The sequence below is a fragment of the Elephantulus edwardii genome, unplaced genomic scaffold, assembly GCF_000299155.1.
Source record: "Elephantulus edwardii isolate Elephantulus edwardi_28Jun2011 unplaced genomic scaffold, EleEdw1.0 scaffold00193, whole genome shotgun sequence".
Classification (NCBI taxonomy): domain Eukaryota; kingdom Metazoa; phylum Chordata; class Mammalia; order Macroscelidea; family Macroscelididae; genus Elephantulus; species Elephantulus edwardii.
This window is the reverse complement of record NW_006399943.1, coordinates 5,043,990-5,067,036: the sequence shown is the minus strand read 5'-3', so window position 1 is coordinate 5,067,036 and position 23,047 is coordinate 5,043,990. Positions and strand designations below refer to the sequence as shown.

At 54.8% G+C, this 23,047-nt stretch overlaps 1 protein-coding gene across 4 annotated transcripts in view; it reads left to right on the top strand.

Moving 5' to 3' along the window:
- Positions 1-14,400, top strand: part of KCNQ2 (potassium voltage-gated channel, KQT-like subfamily, member 2) — a 56,138-nt gene extending 41,738 nt beyond the window's left edge. For 2 of the 4 annotated variants that reach the window (XM_006896885.1, XM_006896883.1), the window contains 5 exons: positions 4,704-4,927; positions 5,128-5,236; positions 6,226-6,357; positions 12,977-13,100; positions 13,675-14,400. In XM_006896885.1, the coding sequence (XP_006896947.1) occupies positions 4,704-4,927; positions 5,128-5,236; positions 6,226-6,357; positions 12,977-13,100; positions 13,675-14,400 (1,315 nt within the window). Of the gene's footprint in view, positions 1-1,431; positions 1,471-4,703; positions 4,928-5,127; positions 5,237-6,225; positions 6,358-12,976; positions 13,101-13,674 lie in introns of all 4 variants that reach the window. The other 2 variants (XM_006896882.1, XM_006896884.1) reach the window with 2 other exon arrangements.
- Positions 14,401-23,047: the final 8,647 nt, after the last annotated feature.

Here is a 23,047-nt window from a genome sequence, read left to right as displayed (position 1 = left end):
TTTAGTAAAGCAAACACTGCAATTCTCTTTGAGGCTCCTTTATACTGCCCCACATACAGTAGTCCGTTTTAGGCTGTTGTTAGGTGCCATCGAGTTAACTGCAAGTCCTGTCGACACCATGGAGCCTCTGAGAGATGGAACTCTTGCCTTATCCTGAGTCATCCTCATACTCTTTGCCAAGTGCAAGTGCATCTTTGCAGTTCCTGTGTCAGCTCAACGAACTGAGGTTTTAGGTTAAGGTTAATGATATTTAGATACTGATAGTTTCCTATGGTTCAACCCAAATACTCTTCTTTCCAGCAGCCAGGAAATCAAAAGACAAATTGCATTGGGAAAATCTACTGTCAGGAACCTCTCCAGAGTACTTACTGAAAAGGAATAATGCAGTCTGGAGACGGGTGCACCTGGTCCAGGCCCTAGTCTTCACAATCACTTTCTGTGCATCAGAAAGCTGGACAATGACAGGAGATTCCAATCGGTAACTAATTGCTAACACTTCCCATGAACTTAGAGGCAGGAAGCATGGCTGGGCCCTACAGAAAGTTCTGTAGGAGATAGCTGTGTTGAGCCTGTGACCTTGTCTCTCCCTTGAACTTCCTGGGCTCCTTGGCAAAGTTTGAGAATGATTGTCTTAGAGGAAACAGACCTGAAGTGCTGGGGAAGAGGGGACATGAACACCTTTCATAATTGTACGTGTCTTCATTTTGGCTTCTGAGGGCTCTTCCACAGAGAGAACACAGGACCTCCAGTGGGGGCAGAGGGCCATGGGACGGTCTTAATAGTGGTCAGTGCTTTTGCTGTGGGCTCTCCCCAGGCAGGTTGGCCTCTCTCTGGCAGCAAGCTTCTTGCAAGCACTACAGGGGGCTCTTCTGAGTGCCATCATCATCCCCTGAAGGAGAGACTGAGACTGGCTGACTTTGGCATCCCTGATGCCCAGGTGCCCAAGGCGCAGACTCTTCCTTCAGATGCTGCCTTCTTGGGTAGACTGACGACCCTTGTCTGGTGTGAGGCAAGTGAGGGATCGAGCCTTTCCCCCAAAAAAAGTGTGCTCTGCCCAGCAATCTTGGGTCACGCATCGGCGCTGCGTCCTGGTGGTCTCTGTGTATGTATTATTTGTTTGTTGGCATGAACAGAGCAAAAGATAATACATCTTTGCAAAGACACAATCCCTGCTCTAGCTTTGGAAGGAAAAGATATTTTTGGAGGAAAAAGCAGGCTTTTCTTTTTCTCTCCAAAAATAGAGGCCTCTTTTCCAGGGAGGTCTGAGACTTCCCAGGAAGCTGTTCTCATACTGCTTCCCAGCCGTGGGGCTGCAGGTGGGCAGGGCCAGGGCTCCGGGGGTGCCCCGGGTCCCCGCACCGCCTTGCACGCGGCCCAGCAGTGGCCGTGGACTAACTGTGCTCTCCTCGTTCCCACTAGAGGCGGACTGAGCAAAGAGTCCCTGTGTGGATGCTGCCCCGGACACTCTAGGTACCTCGGACCCTGCACGGATGGCTCGCTGCACGGCTCTGTCCCTCCTGCCCACTCCGCTTACTAGAGCTCCTAGACAGGGAGGGGCACTGCCTGCGGCCTCGGCCCTTTCCTACCTCCGTGGTGCCAGCAGTGAGGGTGGAGAGCTGGGTGCAGGGGTAAGAAGGCTTCCTGACTGCAGCATGGAGCCAGGCCAGGGCCCCCTGCACCCACCCCTTCTCCCCTTGATGAAACTGGGGCTGCACACTCATGAGGGTGGTCTTCCCCATGCCCCCGATGGCTGGGCTGGATCCACCACTGATCCAGCACCTCTAGTATGTAGTACTCCATCCCATGCCGGCCCCAAGGGCTCCCCATTCCTTTATTCAGAGAGCCATATGTCACCCCTTTCTGCACACAGCCCGTGAAGACTGGACACGCGTGGGGGATGGTGCCCTACTCCCACTCTCAGCTCCCCCGGCTCTTCACCTGCCTCCCCAGCTCCTCTGCCCACCATCTGTTAGTGTGGGTTCGTGCGTCCTGCTTGCTCAGAACCCGGCCTCTCTCGCCCCTTCCTGCTAGTGGGCCCAGATGTCCAGAAACTGCCCGTCTCCCACCTTGTGTGCATGTGGTCGGTGCCAGCTCTGCACCTGGACCTGGAGCACAGCATGCTTGTGCTTCTGTCTCTGCATGTTCCAGAAGCATCTTCCTCAGGCAGAGCCCGCGGTTTGCAGGGGTCAGAGGTCCATGTTTGTAGGGGCTGTGGTACCCCAGAAGTGAGAGATGGGGCTTGGGGTGCAGCCTGCTTGCATCCTGATAGCTTGTTCTGAGCTTCTGTACCTGGGTGCTGCTGGCCACAGGGCACCACTCAGGCAGAGGTGTGGACAGGCTGTGGAGACCCAAGGGGTCAGGGGTAGTCCCGCCGTGTGCAGCCTTTGTCTGATCACCCCATCCTTCTGCCAGCTCCTTTAGGGATCCGCCTGCCCCGGGCTGGGCCCTGCACCCCGCTGGGCCCTCAGCCTTCCGAGTCGCACCCTGGGTCACTTCGTTCTCCCAGCTCACTCTCCTGTGACTGTGCACACCACCCACTCTCAGAGTCCTAGCCTCCGGTGGGTCGGTGGGAATAAGGACTGAGTGAGGCCAGGACCCCACACAGGCGCGTGAGCACCTGGACACAGGAGTCAGGTGGGCTCAGAGCCAGTGAGTGGCTGCACCAGGGGACCTGGTCGAGCAGGCCATGGAGGCTGGATGATGGAGAGACATGTCCAGGATCCACTTGCCAGGATCCCCATCCTGTCTTGTGGTGCCACCTGCAGGCCAAGAGGCCCAGAGTAGATTGGGCAGTATGGTGCCGGACAGGCCACTGGGACACAGTCCCCTGGGCCCTACCTCCCTGGTCATATCTGGCAGTTCACAGCCAGACACTGACCACTGGCTCTGGACTTCCTCCTTCTGCCCGAAGTCCCCCCCAGTCTCACCCTGATGTGTGCAGGCCTGCCCAGTGGCTGTTGTCAAAGGCCGTTCTCTCTGTGCAGCTATCACCCACCGTCCCAGCACACCCTCCATGGAGAGGTTAAGACCTTGATCTCAGTCTGGGTGGGGGTGGATTGCAAGCAATCAGCAGGGGCTCCCGCAGAAGCTCACGGGGACTCCAGACTGTTCTGGGTCAGACCAGCCATCATCGCTTCCCCCGGGGGACCTGAAGAGGACTCATGTTGGAGGCTGTGATGCCCATGCCCCCTGGCTTTGCTTCTGGGGAGTTCTGGCTCTCCCACAGAGGAACCAGTCAGAGAACATTCAAGAAACTGAAGTGGGCAGGGGTCCAGGTGACTTTGGAGCTCATGTTGCCCTCAGCAGGTTGATTGGAGGGTCTGCTGTTGTGGGGAGGGTGTGCATCTAGACTTTGGCCTGGGCAGTCAGTACTCCCCCAGCCCAGGGTCTGGCCGGTGATCTTGTCGGGACAGGAAGAAAGCAGTAGCAGTAGCACCTGCCTGTCCTGGTGGAAGGTCAGCACAGAAGGAATAGGCTGGGTACCCGGCGCCCCTTGTGGGCTGCAGGAAAGCCTTCATCACTGCTCCCATGGGCTGAGTGGAACACATCAGAGCTGTCTGCTGGTCCTGGGGCACCTGTCACTCTGTCCTAGTCCCTAGGAGAGAGCTAGCCTTTGGGAGAAGCAGTCATTTTGTCCCGTTGGGCTGATGGACATGTGGTACCTACCCTTGTCCTACTCTCTCCTCATGGCCCAGGGTCTGAGGGTGAGGTAGGAGCCAGGCTGTAGACAGGGCCCTGGCGGGCATCTTTCTGTAAGGCCAGCTGAGCAGGCTCTCATGGTGCCAAGGGTGAGGTGTTGCTCAGCTGTGCTAAAAGGTTTTGTGTGGCTCTGAGCACCTCTCAGGCAGGGGCTGGAGAGGGAGCAGGAGGTATTGGCCCCTGAAGCCTGGTACATCCCAGATCGAGGGCATAGGCCTCTGACTCAGATCTTATGCTCCTGCTGGACACCATCACCCTGTCCTGTGGAGGTGGCCATCACTGTGACCACCCCTGGGATGGTGGTTGGGATACCCACTTCTCTTCTGATCGTGCCAGGGGCTGCCTCATTCTTCTTGCAAGGCCAGCTGCCATTGCAAAATCCTTCCTGAGGCACCTACAGTCCAGGGACTCCATGTGGTCAGCTGGAGTGGACACAGGCTGGCTGGCAGGGGGACCCCTGGCATGGAGTAGGTCTGTGCAGACTTGGGATGGGCAGAAAAACCTCTGTGGCCATAGGTCAGGGTAGAGCCAGCTCCTGCTGGGGACATATATGCAGGGGGCATGGACACCCAGGCTCACCTTGTGGAGGGCATGTCACGGGGAGGTGGGCTGCCTCCCAGAAGGATCTGTGGCGCTCCAGTGGTGTGACATGTAACTGGTCGGGCTGCAAACCTAAATAAAGGTCCCAATCCATCAGATGCTTCTCAGGAAAGAGAACATTTATAGACCTGGCAGCTCAGTGGGCTCCCTCCAAGCTGGACTGGATGTCCTGCCAGTGGACTTGGTGGCTTTGTTGTTGGAATTACTGAAGTTTATTGTGCCATCTCTCCCCTGGTCCACATTGCTGCCAAGAGGGTGACTCTACTGCCCCAGGTCCCTCCAGCGGATGGCCACTGCTGGGTCCCTGGCCCTGAGCTGAATATCTCGACCAATTCTCTCTGTGACTTTCGCACTGTTTTTCTGTGTGTGTTCGTCTGTCTGCCACTGTTGGCTCCCTGGAGCAGCCAGAAGGTCAGTTTGAAAGATCGTGTCTTCTCCAGTCCTCGAGGTGTGGCCACCAAGGGGAAAGGGTCTCCTCAGGCCCAGACAGTGCGGCGGTCCCCCAGTGCTGACCAAAGCCTGGAGGACAGTCCCAGCAAGGTGCCCAAGAGCTGGAGCTTCGGGGATCGCAGCCGGGCACGGCAAGCCTTCCGCATCAAGGGCGCAGCCTCAAGGCAGAACTCAGAAGGTGGGTCAACCAGCGCCTCTTCTCTGGGCTGCCAGGTGGGAAGTCCTAAGCCTTTGTACTGGCTATAGGCAGGTCTCTGGAGACAGTCCTGGCTGAGAAAAGCTTCAGACAGAAGGCAGGACAGGGAGGGGAGGGCCATTTGACCCCGTCAGCCCCTTGGCCCTTCCGTACCCTCAAAGACTGCTTGTCCCTCTGCCCAGAAGCTAGTCTCCCTGGGGAGGACATCGTGGAGGACAACAAGAGCTGCAGCTGTGACTTTGTCCCTGAAGACCTGACGCCCGGGCTCCGAGTCAGCATCCGAGCAGTGTGGTGAGCAGGTCACAGGGCGAGGGGTCGAGGAGAGTGGGGTGAGGGAAGCTGTGGGTCTGAAGAGGGAGGGGGGCTTTGGGGACTGGTGCTGCATAATTAAGTCTGAGGTGTTCAAATGAGTTTAAGGGTGATAAGAGGTGGCTGGAGGAACTGAGAGGTGGTGAAGGGGCAAAGAAAATGCTGAGAGGATGAAGGGGGTGAGGAGAACCAGGAGAGAGGTGGGCTCTGAGAGGGGCCAGGGGATCTGAGGGAGGGGTGGGCTCTGAGAAGGGCTGGGGAATCTGAGGGGGGTCAGAGGATCTAAGACAGTTGTGGAATCTGAGAGGGGCCAAGCTTGGAAAGGCCTGGGGGTGTAAGAGAGTCTGGGGGTTTAAGAGGGACCAGGAGGTTGAGGAGTGTGTGTGATCTAAGAGGAGCTTAGAGGGGCAAGAAAGGTTTAGAGGGGTAAGACATTGAGGGGGGGGCAAAATGGGGGCTTGAGAGGGGCTGGGGAAAGCAAGGAGAGTAGATCTGGGAGCTCCTTGACCTGAGAAGGGCATCAGGAAGGTCTGGGGTTGGGATTGTATGGCCGCGTTTCAGCCCATCACCCAGAGCACAGATGGTCACCAGACACAAGAGCAACCAGACCTCAGTGGGCCCTGCTGCCCCTGCTGTCTCGTTGGACCTGTGGGTGTTGGGTGGGGATATGCTCCAGGAATAGGCTGTGGTGGCACACCTACAGCCTTCCAAAGAAGGAGGCCATGGTACAGGATGCCCTATGAGCCAAGGGGTGGTGGAGGGTGGACTGGTGTCTGGCCAGTGAAGGTGTCTATGCAGTCACACACCTTGCTGCAGGTGTCAGGTGAGGTTTCTGACCTCCTTGGCACATGGCCCACATGGACATCTGGAGAGAAGAGTAAAGTGGAGGGCCTGGCTGTGGGCAGGATGGACAGGTGAGTCTGGCAGCCAGGGCCTGAGTGGCCTCTGGAGCTCCCCACATCCTCTCTCAGTGTCATGCGGTTCCTGGTATCGAAGCGGAAGTTCAAGGAGAGCCTGCGGCCATATGATGTGATGGATGTCATCGAGCAGTACTCAGCTGGCCACCTTGACATGCTGTCCCGCATCAAAAACCTACAGTCCAGGCAAGAGCCCCTGCCCAGTCCTGTGGGCACGACGCCAGTTATCTCAGCAGTCACAGTCAGACGAAGCACCATGAGGCTGGATCTCTTAAGGGACAGTGACCAGGGAGAAGCAGTGACGGGGCGAGGCAGTGAACCTTGCTCCGCTGCCCAGTGTTGTGTGCCCCTCCACTGCTCTCCCCTCCGGCAAGTTGGCCTGTTTGGTGCTGTGTCTTTGTGTACCATTCCCTTTTCTGCCCCCACACTACATGTGTGTGCATGCATGTGTGTGCTTGACTTTATATGGGAGTATATGTATGTGTGTTTACATCTGCTTGCACTTGTGCATATGTATTTATGTGTATGTATACTTGAATTTGTGTGTGTCCATGAATATGAATGCCTGTGTGTCTGTATGTGCATGTATATACATGAACGTGCAATGCATATGTTATATGCTCACATGCAGTACATACACAGCTCTGTATACATGCATGTGTATTTGTGTGCATGTATGTGTGTCCAGGCATATGTATGTATACGTGTGTGCTGTGTGTGAGAATGCAAGTGCATGACCATGAGTGTATGCATGCACACATGTGCATGCAAGTGTGTGACTTATAGGTGTATGTGTTCATGAGTGTAAGCCTGTTTTGTACACATAGAAATATGAGGATGAACATGTATACACATTTGTCTGTACATTTGGATGCAGAGTTATGTGTGTACTTGCAAGCACACGTGTGTATGTGTGCTTGTATACACATATGTGCACAGCAAACTCATGAACTATGTGTATTCACATGCACACGTAGGCACACATGGACTATACATTGCTGCTGTGAATGTGTATGCATGCAAGTTTCTTCGTGTGTATGAGATCTTATGTGGTTATGCATACACATCTGACTGTGTGTACATTTAAGCACGTGTGAATATGTGACCATACACATGTGTACCTGTGTGTATGGCTGGTGTGCCTATCTGTGCACGCATATATTCTGTGTGCTGTGAATGGAGCAGCTCGCCTAAGAGATGAAGCCTCAGGATTCCAGTGGTTCTACTGCAGCAGTCACACCACCTGCTCTGTCCCCTCTTCTTTCTGAACAGGCGGACGTGGAGTCCTACTTCCCAGGCGGGAAGCTGGAGGACAGGGGAGTCCCCTGTGCATTTCTGTGTGTAGCCTCACATATGTGACAATAGCTTACTGTCTCCAGCAGTCAGCTTGCAGACAGCTACACACACAAGTGAGGACCCATGCATTTCTCTGAGCACACGTAAGTGCTCGGAGCACACACATGTACATGTGTGAATGTACACTTGCACACAGGTGTTCAGATCAGCCCCAGGAGTGCACATACATTTACACTCATATAACTGTGCTCATGCTGTCATCCTTACACCCACATACAGCCTGCACAGAGCACACTTGCACACCCAGCACACTGTTCTGCTCAGCCACATGCACTCGGCCACATACGGACGCATTGAGGATGTGTTTCTCTAGCCTGTGAGAAGGCCACACAGCTATTTCCATGTATCACACACCTTGCTAATGCACCCCTCCCGGCCCTCTCTAAGCAGCTTGTGGGACCCCCACGCTGTGGTTATGAGGAGACGGCCTGGACAGAAGTATCTGCCAGGAGCAAAGGATTCATTAGAGGAGTCCATGTGCACTCTTTGTGCACCTGCCTTCTCCTCTGGTGCCGGGACAGAGGCTGCTCTGGGCTTCAAGCTGTCCCATCAGGGAGATGGGTGAGAGGTGCCCCTTTCTGTGCTCTGGGTGCAGGCTGAGATGGTTCCGTGTTCAGCATCCTCCACAAGCATTGGCTGGACTTGACTGCTGTGCATACGAGCAGACATGAAGTCCCAACTGTGTGTGACTGCGTGCAGAGTGTGTGTGTGTGTGTGTGTGAGAGGTAGTGTGTGTGAGGGAGAGTGTGCGTGTGTAAGGGAGTGTGTGTTTGTGAGGGAGTATGTGTGTGTGAGGTAGTGTGTGAGAGAGAGTGTGTGTGAGGTTGTGTGTGTGAGGGAGTGTGTGTGTGAGGGAGTGTGTGTGTGTGAGGGAGTGTGTGTGTGAGGGAGTGTGTGTGTGTGAGGGAGTGTGTGTTTGTGAGGGAGTATGTGTGTGTGAGGTAGTGTGTGAGAGAGAGTGTGTGTGAGGTTGTGTGTGTGAGGGAGTGTGTGTGTGTGAGGGAGTGTGTGTGCATGGTATGTGCGATGGAGTGGTGTGTGTGTGTATTTCTGTGTGCCTGGGTTGTGTGAAGGGGCATGAGTGTATGTGTACAGTGTGTGTATATGAGAATGAGCACATGTGGGCAGTGGGATGGAATGGATATGTGCATGACATATGGAGAAGTGTGCATTGTATGTTGTATGAAAGTGCGGGGGGAAGTATATGTGCAGTGAGTGAAGGAGTGTTAGTGTGTACGTATTTGAGGGAATGTGTGTGAGGGTGTGCACTGATAGGAGAGTGCAAATGTGCATGCATAAGTGTGCATAAAAAGTGAATGTAATTGTGTATGAGGGAGTGTGCTTTCATGGGTGTGTGAGAGTGTAAGTGTATTGCTTGAAGTGTATACACATAGGAGTGTGTGAGGGAGTGTGAATGTGTGGATATGCATGATGGTATAGGTATGATGTGTGTAAAAGGTAGTGTGTGCTTATGGGTATATGTATGTACTGGTGCATGTATATGTGTGTATGAGAGAATGTAGGTGTGTGCCTGTGTATATGTGTGTGAGAAAGAGAAAGTGTGTGCATGATTTTGCATATGTACAGATATACAAGAGGGGGTGTGTGTGAGCATGTGTATATATTTGTGTTAGAGATGGAAGAGTGTGTACATGGTGCATGTGTGTGTTCAAAGGAGTGTGTGTAAATGTGTGAGTTAGAGTGTGTTCATGGGGGGTGTGCTTGTGCATATGTGTATGTGTAACAAAATATCATGGTGTGTGCACCCTGGTCTGTGTCTCCCGTCTCTCTCACTGCAGATGTTTTTATCCACCAGGCTCTCCTGTCCTAAGTCTCCCCTTCTCCTCCACTCTGTCTGGAAAGACAGACTGAACAGCCCACCCTGGAACCCAGGATGCCCCTGTCCTCTGCTGACAATGAGTTACATGTTGTCTGTGGCCAGCACCTCTGGTATTTGCTGCCCAGCTGCAAACAGACCCCCAGCTCTGCATGCTGGCAGCTCAGCTGAGAACCGGGAGGCCCCGCAACGAGGACAGGGGGTGCAGCCCCTGGCCCCCGGCTCCCTGAGCTGAGCACTTGGCTTGATCATCGGACAGAACTGGGGAGTCCAGGGTCAAGCAAGTGCGGCCCTGACTGCTTCTGTCTCATGCGGGATGTGTCTGTAAGGAACCTCCCGTGTGGTTTCTGTGGGGTTGCCCCTGTTTTCACCAGTTTCCAGCCACTCTCCGTCCTGTTGCTTCATGATGCGTTTTGCTAGTGTCTCTTTTCTTGTTCACGCTGCCAGGATAGATATGATTGTGGGTCCCCCACCCCCTTCAACTCCCCGGCACAAGAAGTACCCCACCAAAGGACCCTCGGGCCCTCCACGAGAGTCACCCCAGTACTCTCCTAGGTTAGGACCTGGCGCCTCGACTGTCCCTGTGGACCAGCCCCTTCACTCCAGGCCACATGACGCGGCATCTTGCTCACCCACCTGGCACTCAGGAGGGTCTCCTCCCCATGAGGCAGGGTCAGGAAGGGCAGTTCTTGGCCAGTGGGACCACACTGATACTGGAGGGCTGAGCTGTCCCGTGATGCCACTTGTAGAATTCCCCAGGAGCAGCCCTCTACGTGGGCTTTGTGTAACGTCTGCCTGAGACCAATGGTTACCTCACAAAAGCAGGGATGCTGCAGCAAATATGCCCAGACATGTAGGAAGGTGGTCCTTCCAGACGGCACCCACAGACACACCCATGGCATGGCTGTCATTTGGACTCAGCTGCTGGCCAGGGTGACCTTGGAGTGGGGATATTCTCGTCCTGTGCAAATGGATGCAGTGGCCATGAGAATGACCACGTATGTCCGTGGAGGGGCCAGGGCTGCACTGTGAGCCACCATCTAGATCCCCTCAAAACCAGGCCCAGCTGAGTAATGGGATAGAAGAGATTTTACAGCTGTATTGGCCCCTCGGGACCATTCATGATGGAGGTCATCTCCCCACAGTGGCCAGTCACTGAGGGAGAGAGAGCCTAGGGCAGGGCTGAAGAGAAAGGGTAAGCAGGGCTTAGGAAAGAACAGGGCTGAGGAGAGAGAGCAGGGCTGGGAGAGAGCAGGGCTGAGGGGGGAGAGCAGGGCTGGGAGAGAGCAGGGCTGAGGGGGGAGAGCAGGGCTGGGGGAGAGCAGGGCTGGGAGAGAGCAGGGCTGAGTGGGGAGAGAGCAGGGCTGAGTGGGGAGAGAGCAGGGATAAGGGGTTAGAGAGCAGGGCTGAGGAGAGGGAGAGCAGGGCTGAGGGGGGAGGGCAGGGCTGAGGGGAAGAAGAGCCAGGGTAGTGCATGTGTCTGAGGTGGAGCTATTGCCCTCCTCTGGCCTGGCCTGAGTCTCTCGCCTTTGTGCCCCCACACACCTCACACTCGCAACCTCGGGCAGTGTGTGCTGCTCCGTGTTCACATTCCATTCACTCTGTGCTCCAGACTCAGAGCTGCCCCAGGGGGTCCAGTAGCAGCAGCTGGACAGGCGCTGCATTCACCCTCATTCATCCCCACCAGCCTGTGGGGAGTGCTCATCTAGAGCAGAGGGTAAAGCCCTGTGGGGCTTCCTCAGCTTGACTTTGGAGGGGTTCAGCCTATCCCCTGCCTGGGGCCTGGGGAGTGGATGGCATGGGGTCCTTGGAGGCCCCTCCTAGTCCCCAGCCCTGGCTGGCCCTTGGCCCCATGGATGGGCAGGCTGACTGCGTCATGTGGCGTGGATGGAGGCGGTGAGCACCGTGCGTGGAATGTGCCGACCCTTGACCCTCTGAAAGGCCAGAGTCCCCTATCTCCATGGCGTCTGCTTGGACCAGGCCCCGCACTGCATGCATATGACTGTGCATGGGCCCAGGGCACATGGCTGGCTGCATGTGGCTGCAAACCACTGCTTCTACTCCTGCAGCAGAGAGAAGCATCCGTCCACTTTTCCTCCAATGAGGCAGACAGGCTTTCTGGAGGTGCTGCCTGACCGGGGCGGGGGCCTCTCCCAGGCCCCATCTGAGAGAGGAGGGGCTCTACAAGGTCTGTGAGCTAGGGAAGTGAAACTGGCCTGGCGAGAACAGTGCCCGTAGGGTTGACCTGACCCACGCCTCTTTGTTCCTTCTTGAAGGAAGATGTGTGGGCACAGGCCACTGTGGTGCAGCCATTTCTCCTCACATCTGTCTGCTGGTGGCAGTGCAGGATCATCTCCCTCTCGATGCTTGACGTCCTGCTTGGCCTCAGTCACACAACAGATTGAAAGCCACTCTCCTCTCGGGTGACCCACAGGAGTGTCTGCAGGGAAACCCTGTGATGGGACATCTGCTAGGCAGTGTGACCTGCCCTGGTCAAAAGGCCCACCGTGGGCTGGGGAAGGCGGAGGGCAGGCATGGCCGTCATGACCCAGGGGTCTTGTCTGTGATAAGCTCATGGATTCTGATAGGACACACCTGCACACTAGTGTATACACGCACACGTGAGTGCATTCATGCACACACAAGTGTGTGCACACATGTAACTTATGCATAGATGTAGCTGATGTGCATGCACCAGTACATGTACACAGATGCATGCGTGCACACACATAGCTCATGTAGTTACACGTGTGTACCGGTGCATACTTACATGACTCGTGAACAGTGCAAATGTGTGAACTGCACAATACACAGACGTGTACCTGATGTCCACCCAGAACATGTGTGCACACAGGGATGCACACCCATGCATGAAGATGCATACACACATGCAACTGGTATGTACATAGATGCATAACATACACAGAGGCTATGAGCAGTGGTGACACTCATGCACACCTGCACACACTTAAGACTCTGGTTGGGAGTGGCTCTGTGTCTCTCCTCTCCTCTGCGTGTTCTGTGTTGTGCTGTGCTGTCCATCCCCGACCTGTGCATGGAGCCAGCCTCTCCCCTCCTGCTTCATTCGTTTTTGCTTCAGACATTTAACTCTGTCCCAGCCAGACTCCAGTTGACTGACTCCTTTCAGAGGCACATTATGTAGGAGTAAAGCTGGGGGTGTGGGGAGTGTATGGGGTGAGGCCTGGAGGACCTTCTAGAGCTGGGGAGGGTCTTGGAGCCAGCCCCTGTGCCATGTGCCAGTAGCTGCCCCCTACTCTCCAGGCCTCAGTCTGCCCTGCTGGGTGAGTATGAAGACCACTGATGGTGGGAGGAGCTTGGGGACAGAGGAAGAGGCAGGGCTTTCCCGGTCCTCAGAAGGGCTGGTCCAGAAGCCCTGGCTTGAGGGGCATCCCAAGGTGCGATTGGCCAGCACCAATTCCCTTCACTTTACTCTGCGCTAATGTGCCCAAGTGCTCTGGGATGAAGTGATGGGTGAGCACCAGAATCAGACATGGTGTCCGGTGCCCTGGGCTTGAGGAAACTCAGGCCTGGGGGCTGTGGCTTGGCCTAGCTGTGTCCACTCAAACTCATGCTGGGGTCTTTTCCTGGCAGAGTGGACCAGATTGTGGGCCGGGGCCCAGCCATCGCAGACAAGGACCGTGCCAAGGGTCCTGCTGAAGCCGAGTTACCTGAAGATCCCAGTATGATGGGGCGGCTGGGCAAGGTGGAAAAACAGGTGGGTAGTGGGGATCCTTCAGGGTGTTTGAGGAAGAGTGGTCAAGTGGCCTCTCTAGGGTGCTCAGGGCTGGTGCTCATGTGGGGCTCTTCAGGGGTGACACAGGTGACTGGGGGCCATGTTGTGTGGGTGTGGGTGGAGCTCAGTGGGGACTCTGGTGCAGGTGCATGTTGGGATGCATGGGACAGGGGAGAGCCTCTGGCTTAGAGCCTCCGTGCTACCCATCCTGATTTGTACCCTGGGGCTCCAGGGGTTCCTGCTTTCCTCCCATCCTGCACCATCTGGGAAAGGGTGGAAGCTGCCTCTGAAGGACTTACAGGAAGCCCACATGTTGGGTTCCCCTGCACCTCACCCTCGGAGCCTACTTGCATACGATCATCTTCCGGGGGTCTGCGTGGGAGCCCACTGAGGATGGGACCAGGGGGAGCAGGGCTAGTCCTTCCTCACAGTGTCCCATGTGGACAGTGGGCAGGCTGTTGAGACCCCTTAGAGAGGGCGTTCACATGTACTGGCATGCCTCGCTGGGCTTGGGAAGAGGAGGCTTCTTTGGGCCCTGATGCCCTTGTGCCCCTAGGTCCTGTCCATGGAGAAGAAGCTGGACTTCCTGGTGAACATCTACATGCAGCGAATGGGCATCCCCCCGACTGAGACTGAAGCCTACTTTGGCGCAAAGGAGCCGGAGCCAGCGCCCCCGTACCACAGCCCCGAGGACAGCCGCGAGCACCTGGGCAGAAGCGGCTGCGTCATCAAGGTGGTGCGCTCCACCAGCTCCATGGGCCAGAAGAACTTCGCGGCTCCGCCTGCCGCCCCCTCTGGCCCCTGCCCACCGTCCACCTCGTGGCAGCCACAGGGGTGCCCTCGCCAGGGCCCTGGCTCCTCACCCGTGGGAGACCCCGGGGCGCTGGTGCGGATCCCGCCTCCGCCCACCCATGAGCGCTCGCTCTCAGCCTACAGCGGAGGCCACAGGGCTAGTGCGGAGTTCTTGCGGCACGAGGACACGGCTCGGCCCCCGGACGGCGGCCTGCGGGACAGTGACACGTCCATCTCCATCCCATCGGTGGACCACGAGGAGCTGGAGCGCTCCTTCAGCGGCTTCAGCATCTCCCAGTCAAAGGAGCACCTGGACACGCTGGCGGGCGGCTACGCAGCCGTGGCGCCCTGTGCCAAGGTCAGGCCCTACATCGCGGAGGGCGAGTCGGACACGGACTCTGACCTCTGCACTCCGTGTGGGCCTCCGCCGCGCTCTGCCACCGGCGAAGGCCCCTTCGGAGACGTGGGCTGGGCTGGCTCCCGGAAGTGAGGCCTCATCGTGCAGCCCCAGCTCTGTGGTTGCCAGAGGACCAGTTTCTGAGAGTACAAAGCCAGGGAAGGCACCTGGCTGGGGTCTGACTATGAGGCTGAGGCCTGGGAGGGTTTGGACACCACCCAGTGAGGCTTTGCCTGTTCCCCTTTCCAACAAGTCCCCAGGTGGCCGATGTGGAGGCCCCAGGAGCCCGTGTCCCTCTGTGGGTAGACTGAAGGCACAGTGGGGGAGGGGGCAGGTGAGTGCGGTGGGCAGTGAAGGGCAGGCCTTTCCCCCGAGTATGACCATGGAGACCCTCAGGGGAGACGCCAGGTGCAGTCATCTGAGGCCTGGGTGGGGATGGACCAGCCCGGTGTGTCTGCTCTCCCAGGCCTTCAGGGGCCTATCGGTGAGGCACTCCTCAGTCTTGTCCTGTACCTGATGATCCGTGGTGGAAGCTGCTCAAGCCCATGGCCTTGCGTCTGGGAATGGAGGAGTGTCCCAGCTTGGAGACCAGATCAGAGCTGTGTCATGACCCTCTGACCTCTGTCATGGCTTTTCTGGGGAAGGTGCTCCAAGCCATGGCCCTGAGCTAACTGTTCTCCCTGTCACTGGAAAGGGAGACTCAGTGCCCTGAAACAGGCTGGAGGCAGAGCAGTGACTCTGGGGACCATCCGGCCAGGTGCCCTAAGTCCTCTTCCTCCGGCTCTGCACAGCGCATGTTGAGGGGTGGCCAGGACCTCCAAAGACAGACCACCAGAATAGGGGTATGGTGGGGCCGGGCGCCTGCCAGGCAGCCGGGGTGCAAGTGGGAGGATTCCTGAGTGCTGGTCTCATTAGAGCTGTGGACACCTGTCCCGACCTGGGGCACCCCCCATTTGCTGCAGACAAGATAGGGTAGTGGTCAGGGTGCTTGCTCAGCCTGAACCAGGGAGTGCTGTTTCTTGGGATGCATCTCCTTGGGTGGACCCTGGGGAGGCTGACCCTCTGGCACTTCCTGGACCTCGAGCCAGGAGCCCTGTTCTCTTCTGCCCCCAATCCCTGCATCTGGGTCCCCAAATGAGCTTTTCCATTTGTTGTGGTGTTGATTGCCGTCAAGTCGAGCACAACTCATAGCGACCCTATGAACAAAAGGCCTGAAGCCTTTCTAGAACTATTTTGTTTATCAAAGTTCATAGAGTTTCCAGAGGCATGCTGTTTAGGATGTGGATGCCAGCAGGTGTCAACAAGCCCTGGTTGAGGTGGTGAGAACTGGAACCAAGGGCCAGATACCTGGGATCCCTAAGACCAGGGACCGCGCCTAGTGAGTTCGTGATGGGTGCCCGGCTGAAACCCACTCACTGCCCCACACAGCCTCACACACTCCCCCCCACCCCGTCCCAGAGACACTAAAAGAAGAATCACATGCATTTCTCATGGCTCCCAATTCTGATGGAAGCCTGGTTGGTCCATAGACGAACTGGGTTGGAGGTCACCTCTCCTGCTGAAAGGGGTCAGGTAATTGGCTCTGGGAAGGCCTGAGCTTAAGAGCTTTGAGAAGCAGGGACCCCAATGGGATGTAGCAGCCTCCTGCATCCCCCAAGCCATTAGGGTACCTGGACCCAATCCAACCTGTCTGGTCCCACCCCATTTCAGCTGGATCTCAACCCCCCTGAGTCTCCCGCCCCTGTTATAAGGCAATCGGACTCCGGCCCATCCTGCCACAGGACCCTCTGCCAGCTGTTCTGTCCTGTGTGGCCCGGGGCCACTAGGGCTGGACTTCAGTGCTGAGCTGTGGGGACAGTGCAGCAGGGAGGGAGACACCAGGCCTCTGCTCAGTCCCCTAGTTCCCTAGTTACAGGAATGGTGGCTGCCACCTTTGGACTCCGTGGTGGTGTGGACACTACCTGGTACTACCTGGTGGGCAGAGTTGGGCCAGCCCTCAGTGGAGACCAGACCTGAACCCCCAGCTCCCTCAGAGGCTCACAGTCAGGGAGATGGTTAACTCTTGCTCTAAGCCCCAGGAGGTAGAGGCATGCATCTAGTTGTGTGTCCCCAGGGATAAGGAAGTCCCAGACCTTGGACTGAAGACCTTGCAAACACGTGTCAAAGACTGGCTGAGGTCCCCTGCATGAAGGCTATCCGGGGATATCCTGGGCACAGGACCCTAGCTGGTGTCCAGGCCATGCCAGTATTCTCCCTTGGGTGAAGTCTGGCCATTGTTAATCTGCACCCATGGAAGCAGGTGGAGGCCACCCTGGGCCCCTAGTTCCTGGAACAATTTGTGTCTAACTCCACTGGTGGGTGTTCTGGGGATGTTTGGGCAAGTGATGAGAGGAGGGTTCCTCCTGTAGGTCTGCACCCCCAATCTGAGCGATAGACAAACCCCTGCACAGTGCCCACTCACTACCTGGGCCCCACCATCTAGAGTGACTGGAGGCGTCCGGGCTGCTCTCTGGGTTCCGCTGGGCGAGCGTGTGTCTTGTGACTGAGGGCCCAGCAGCCGCTCTGTGATGAACGTGGCAGCATTTCTCTAGAAGAGCGTGTCTGTTAGAATAGGGCTCCCCTGTGCTCATACACACATGCCCCGTTACAGCACATGCAGGCACACGTGCAGACACATACATGCACACAGCACCCCCCCCATGGATATGCGCATCCACGCCACCGTCCTGACTCCCACAGGCCTTTGTCTCTGAACCTTACTCCCTGTCCCTGCTCCTTCAAGCTGCCTGTGGAGTCATTTTAGCAGCTGCTGGTGGATGGAGTCTTGACCATCCAAGCTACTTACTGGACAGAGGTCCCCTTACACCCCAGCAGTGCTGGTCTCTCAATAGTCCAGAGACAGCCTCCCAGGTGCAGGGAGGCTTTGAGTTGTGGGGGTGTCTGACTGTGAGGCAGCCAGCAGAGCTGTTACTACTGCTCACTCCTTGGGCCTCCTGGGCAAAGTGGCCTCATCACTCAGCCCCTGCCCCAAACTTCTTCCGCTGCCCAGGCAGAATCACAGGCCCATGTTCCTGGAGGGAAGCATCCATCCCTCTCCTTGCCCACACAGAGCCCCACCTGGTGGCCACCACGCTGCCCCCTCAGAGGCACCCCGCCCCAGAAGGGCTTACCTCAGACTTGCTAGGAGGCTGGAGAGTCATCAGGTGAGGCCCAGAACTTCACGGCTCTCAATTCCAGGGCTCCTCTAAATGGGGCACATACGATAAAAACCCTGAATTCTCCCTCTGAACTGAGCCTGTCACTCAACCATCCAGACAAGCCCTTACAATAGGGGGGAGCCTGTTTGTGATTCATGTGCTTGCCTGAGGCCCTTGTCCTGGGCTCTGGAGGCTCCATGGGGGTGAAGGGACAGTGCAGAGCCACTCTCAGATGTGGAGGAGACCAGCTCCTGCTGGCCCTTTCATCCAGGAGAGGAGCCCCACCATCCTGTCCAGGGCTGAAGGGTATCCTGTGCTGCCTCAAACCCAACATAAACCTCCCAGAGTGGAGCGGAAGCGCTTAGCAGAGGCACTGACCATCAGCTAGTTGTTCCGGTTAACCCATAAACGGTGCACAGCCACAGCCCTCACAGAACTCACAGACCTCCTGGAGCCCTGGGTGAGGAGAGTAGTCTGGTAGATAAGGATGTTCTTCAGGAAAGACCTGAGGGTGGGGGGAGGAAGGAGCCTGGGGATCTGTGTGACCCCATCCTGCATGGACTGCTCCCTTTTCCTGGGGTATTGTCTCCTGTGGTCACCATCTCCCTGCAACCTGTGGACAGATTCCCTCCCTCCCCCGTGTCCTCACTTCCCACTATCTCCTCCGAGATCACCTGCCCATACAGACTCTGAGTCCCTCCCAGTCACCCTCTTGTCCCCCAGTCACTCACTCCTCTCCTCCTGGTGCAGGTCCATAGGAAGGTGAGCTGGAGCCCTAGGGACTCCCCTGTTCTCCCTTCCAGAGCGGGACCCTACTATCCAAGCACCACGGGAGGGAGGCAGCAAGGAGAGCTTCCTGGAGGAGGTAGTTTGATGGGGTCAGGCCTCAGACATCTGGAGAAGCCCACATTGGGGCGACCCTCTGTTTCCAGAAGTGCAGTCAGGGGCCAGGGCTTTGTTGGAGTGTGCATCCTGTTGGTGAAGCTAACAGCAGGCTCTAAGGGCAAGTGTGTTGTAGGAAGCTTCTGGAACCAGCAGAGCTGGGATGTAGTTCTTCCAGAGGTAGGATCCCTCTAGACTGTGTAATGGCACCCAAAGGGCTCCAGGGGGCCCTCAGGAGCCTGACTGAAGACAGTCCCAGCTGCCTCTAGCTCATAAGGTCGCTTTGTGTGCCTGAGGCCACCCCAGAGACCCCTGGGCAGGTCAGCTGCTGAGAGGAGGGGCTTATGGGCTGAGCCAGTGCTCTGCTCTGATGAGGTGGTCTTAGTACACGCTAATGGAGAGAGACTTGGAGATCACCCCTGTGCTCCCTGGCCTGCAGGGCAGAGGCCCAGCCAGCATGCCTCTGGACAGCTTAGCTGCATGGACACCCAGCTCTGTGCCCTCTGCTGTGAGGAGGGAGCCTGTGGGAGTCCGCTCAGAAGGCCTGCAGCTGTGGGGGCACCCATACAAGGGGGTACCTCACAGGCAGCCTCTGCACAGCACATGCAGACTTCCTGCCCCGTGTCCAGCTGGGAACACCTTCTACCTAGGATTGTTCAGCGGCGTGTGTGTGCATGCATGTCCATGCCCCACATGCGCACCCACACCCCTTGAACATGGGTGTCCACACGCGTGTCGTGCCCCGTGTCCACTGCAGCCGGCCGCTCTGCCCGTGGCCCCGCTTCCTCCATCTGCGCCGTTGCCTTGGCTGCTTTGCACTTTTGTTCATGCTCCAAAGAATACTGGGTTTGCCTTCCGTCCTGCCACGCACTCCGCTCTGTGCGCACGGAGCGTCGTCATCTGCAGTGTCGCCTGTGCGCCCTCACTCGCACCTGTGCATTTTCTAGGGATAGATGCCCAGGGAATGGATTGTCGTTTTCTCTTGGATCAGGAAGAACTCTCCCGAGTCACTGATGGGAGCACTTGTGGAGGGGCTGGGGGACGGCCTGACCTGTGCACTTAGTAAACGCAGTGACTCTACCAAGTGTGTGGCCTCGTCACTGTCGCGTGCTGTGTCAGAGCGGCTGGCCTGCTGGGAGCAGGCAGGAGAAGGGCCAGTTACGGTCATCCACTGGCTGAGACACCTCTCTGTTTCCCCAGGGCCCCTGGCTCTCTGGGGGTCACTTGGGACTGCTGTAACAAAGTGCCACCAACTGCAAGGCAGTACATAGTTCATTTCTGTCCTCCAAGGTGTGTTGTGGGTCACCTGTCCTGCCTCCTTCTCTGCCTCAGTCACATCAGTAGAAACCCTTTTCCTGAATAAAGTCACACTGACAGGTGCCTGATCTACTGTCACTGGGGACAGGTAGAGGGTTGTGTAATGTTATACCCACAACCCTAGCTCATGTATGTGGGGGTTGGGTTAGAATTTGGCCACAGTCAGCAAAGAAGTCTGGGAAGCACAGCTTTTACAGAGGTCAATTCAGGACAGTCTGAAGTCACCCCGTTGACCTAAACAAATCAGGCACTTCTGTTCCCTTCTCCCACTCCACCTTCTAGAGGTAGAATTATGTCTCCCTAAAAATATGCATTGCAAGTTCTAATCCTATACTCCTAGAAAGAAACCCTGGTTTTTCAATGGTTAAACACTTGACTACTAACACTAAGATTTGTGGTTTTGAACTCTCCAGCTGCTTGGGGAGAAAGGTGTGGCCTTTTACTTCCATAAGACTAAAGTCCTAGGGGACAGCTATACTCTGTCCAATAAGATCTTATGAGTTGAAATTCTCCTGACAGTAAGAGGTGTTAGTAAGAACATCAGGAGGGGTTGCTGGAGGCACATCAGACCCAGGCTCTACGCACATTAAGGCTCATTCAGCTTTGCAAACAGCAGGGCTCATGCAACTCTAAACAGAGTAAGACTCAGCTCCTTACTGCTCTGCACAGCTGGGCTAACACAGGTCTGCAGACAGCAGGACTTACATGGTTTAGCATACAGTGTGGCTCAACTCTCAACACAGTAGAACTCACATGGCTGCACGCTCATATGATTCTGCACACAGTAGGTCTTGTGTGAGTTCAAACATTTGACCATGCACAGTAGGACTCCTGTGGTTTGGGCTGGACTTTGGCTGCTGAATTGCAGGAGTGGGGACACGCAGAGCAGGCCACGTGCCTTCCTGAGGTCTCCTCCTGAGTAGACTGCCCTGGTTCCACCACCAGAGGGTGAGGGTCTCTGAGACTTACCACATGCTGGGTCTGTGACTGCTCAGCCCTTGTTCCATGCACCATTGCACAGAGGTACTGTACCGAGCTCCAGCACTAACGTGCCACCATCTAAGTCTGACCCCAACCCACAGGGTGATAGCACCCTTCTCATGGGGATGTCTGGAGGGTCCTATCAGTCTCAAGGCAAACTTCTGTAGTGAGGCACATGCTAAGTATAAACCAAGGACATTGTCCAAAGCCATCCCAGACGTTTGTTTAACTGAGAAACCCAACATTATGATTGAGTTTGCATTTTGTTGTGTGCACATTTAGTTCTGTCCAGTTGAAGAAGTTAGTATTTTTGAGACAGGTGGCCAGATCTCTCGTTAGCAAGATGAGTTAAGAATAAAATCAGCTTTGTAGCTCATATTTGAAAACATTACAAACTGGATGTATTTGCAGTAATTTGAGTTTCAGTTATTACTTAGAAAAGATAAGACCTTAAAGAGGGATAAATTATTCTAAATTGCTTCTATGAAGCATCCTGTAAAGCATGCACAAGGCAGGGTTTTAAGAAGGTAATTCTCGGTCAGTTTGCTCTGACTTCTTGTGTTGTCTCCCACTAAGTCACAGATGACCCTGCTGTGGGTTTTCAAATGCAGTAAATCGCATGGGAGAGACTGCCCATCGTCCTTCTGCAGGGCAGCTGGTGGATTCAAACTGTGTACCTATGGGATTCCAGTGCAGCTTCTTATCATTAGGCCACCCAAGCTCCTTCTGGTCAGCTTAATGATAGATAAATAAATATACTAATGGCCTTGTGGTAAGGAGTTATCCTACCATCATGAAGGCAAGTGGTTTGAATGCACCAGCTGCTCCGTGGAAGAAAGATGAACAATCTTCTCCTATGCAATTTATAGCCTCTGAAAACCCACTGGAAGATCATCCCTGAGTTCATTCCAACTTGACAGCACGCAACAACAATCATATAAATGAAATATAAACATTCACAAGAATTAATGAATTCTACCTTACAATATGTTGATGTCAATCTTAAAGATAAATGTTTTATAAACCAATCTAAGCTAGACATGATGCAGAATGTCTTTTGTTAAGGAAAAAGAGTAATTTTATTCTGAAATAAAGAAGGCTGGTTGTTCCAAAATGAGAAGATAGAAAGTTTGGACTGCTTTAGATGATTAGGGGTAGGTTAGGCAAAGCCAAAATTAGAAGTAAAAACAAAGTTGCTTGCCAGAACAGTAAAGAAAATAACTTGTTATAATTGGAGAAATGAAAATATCTTTTGTCTTTCAATATCACCTAGATTAACCTTTAAAATGTAAATAAATTTAAATCAATTAAGATTCTTCTTTTTAACAATGAACCTCAGAAAGGCCTCACCAACCCCCATTCTGTGCTGCCTTTTGCTTGCTAATTAAGTAGCTGAAATGAAGTCAATGAGAGTTCATTAGACTTAACACTTATAGGTTATTTTCTATAGCACAGAGCGTTGTTGTTGTTGTTAGGTGCTGGTGAGAAGGCTCTTACTCATAGTGACCCTGTGTGACGGTGGTAGTTGTACCTTCAAGTTGGAACCAACCCATAGCTGACCCGCCAGTGAGTTTTCAGAGACAGTTAATCGCACAGATCAAACTTGCTTAACCAGCCCTCATCCTCACACCCTTTGCTGTGCTCAAGTCCACAGTCAGTCACTGAGTGGGCTCTCCCTCATTGACCCTCTACTTTTCCAAGCATGATGTGTTTCTCCAGGGACCAGTCCCTCTTAAAAATATACTAAAAGTATCTGAAACAAAGTTTCACCATCCTTGGTTTAAGGAGAGTCTTTGGCTGTACTTGTCCCAGGAAAGGTTGGTTCTTTCAGAGATCCTTTATATACTCTCTATTCCTTGCTGGCGGCAATTCAAAGCATCGATTCGTCTTCGATGCTCTTTATTTATAATGTGTGTGCGCATGCGTTTGTGATGCACATGCTCCTTTCTACCATCCAATAACTGTTTTCTGTTCTGTGGGAGATATATAAAAGAGGAAAGAAATTGAAATGGTTAGTCTGAAATCGATCAACATATGATTATGTCTAGTAACTACTCTTCCCTTAGGCTTAGTTGTCCAGAAACGTAAAACCGGTGCTGATTATATATAGAAAGAGTTCTCACAAGGAAATGGTCCATGTACTTACAAGTATCATGTCTGTGGGTCAAACATCAGGATAGAAACTTTTCCTGACTCATGGGGCTACAGGGAGTGATGAACCCGGCCACAGGCGCTATGTCTGGCCACTGGCTCAAGCCCAAAGAATTGGAGGTAAGCTCTTGATGAGCTAGATGTGGGGACTTGATTAAACAAAAGTAAGAATTTTACAAAACACTTCTGCATATTCAATGTAGGCCATACCT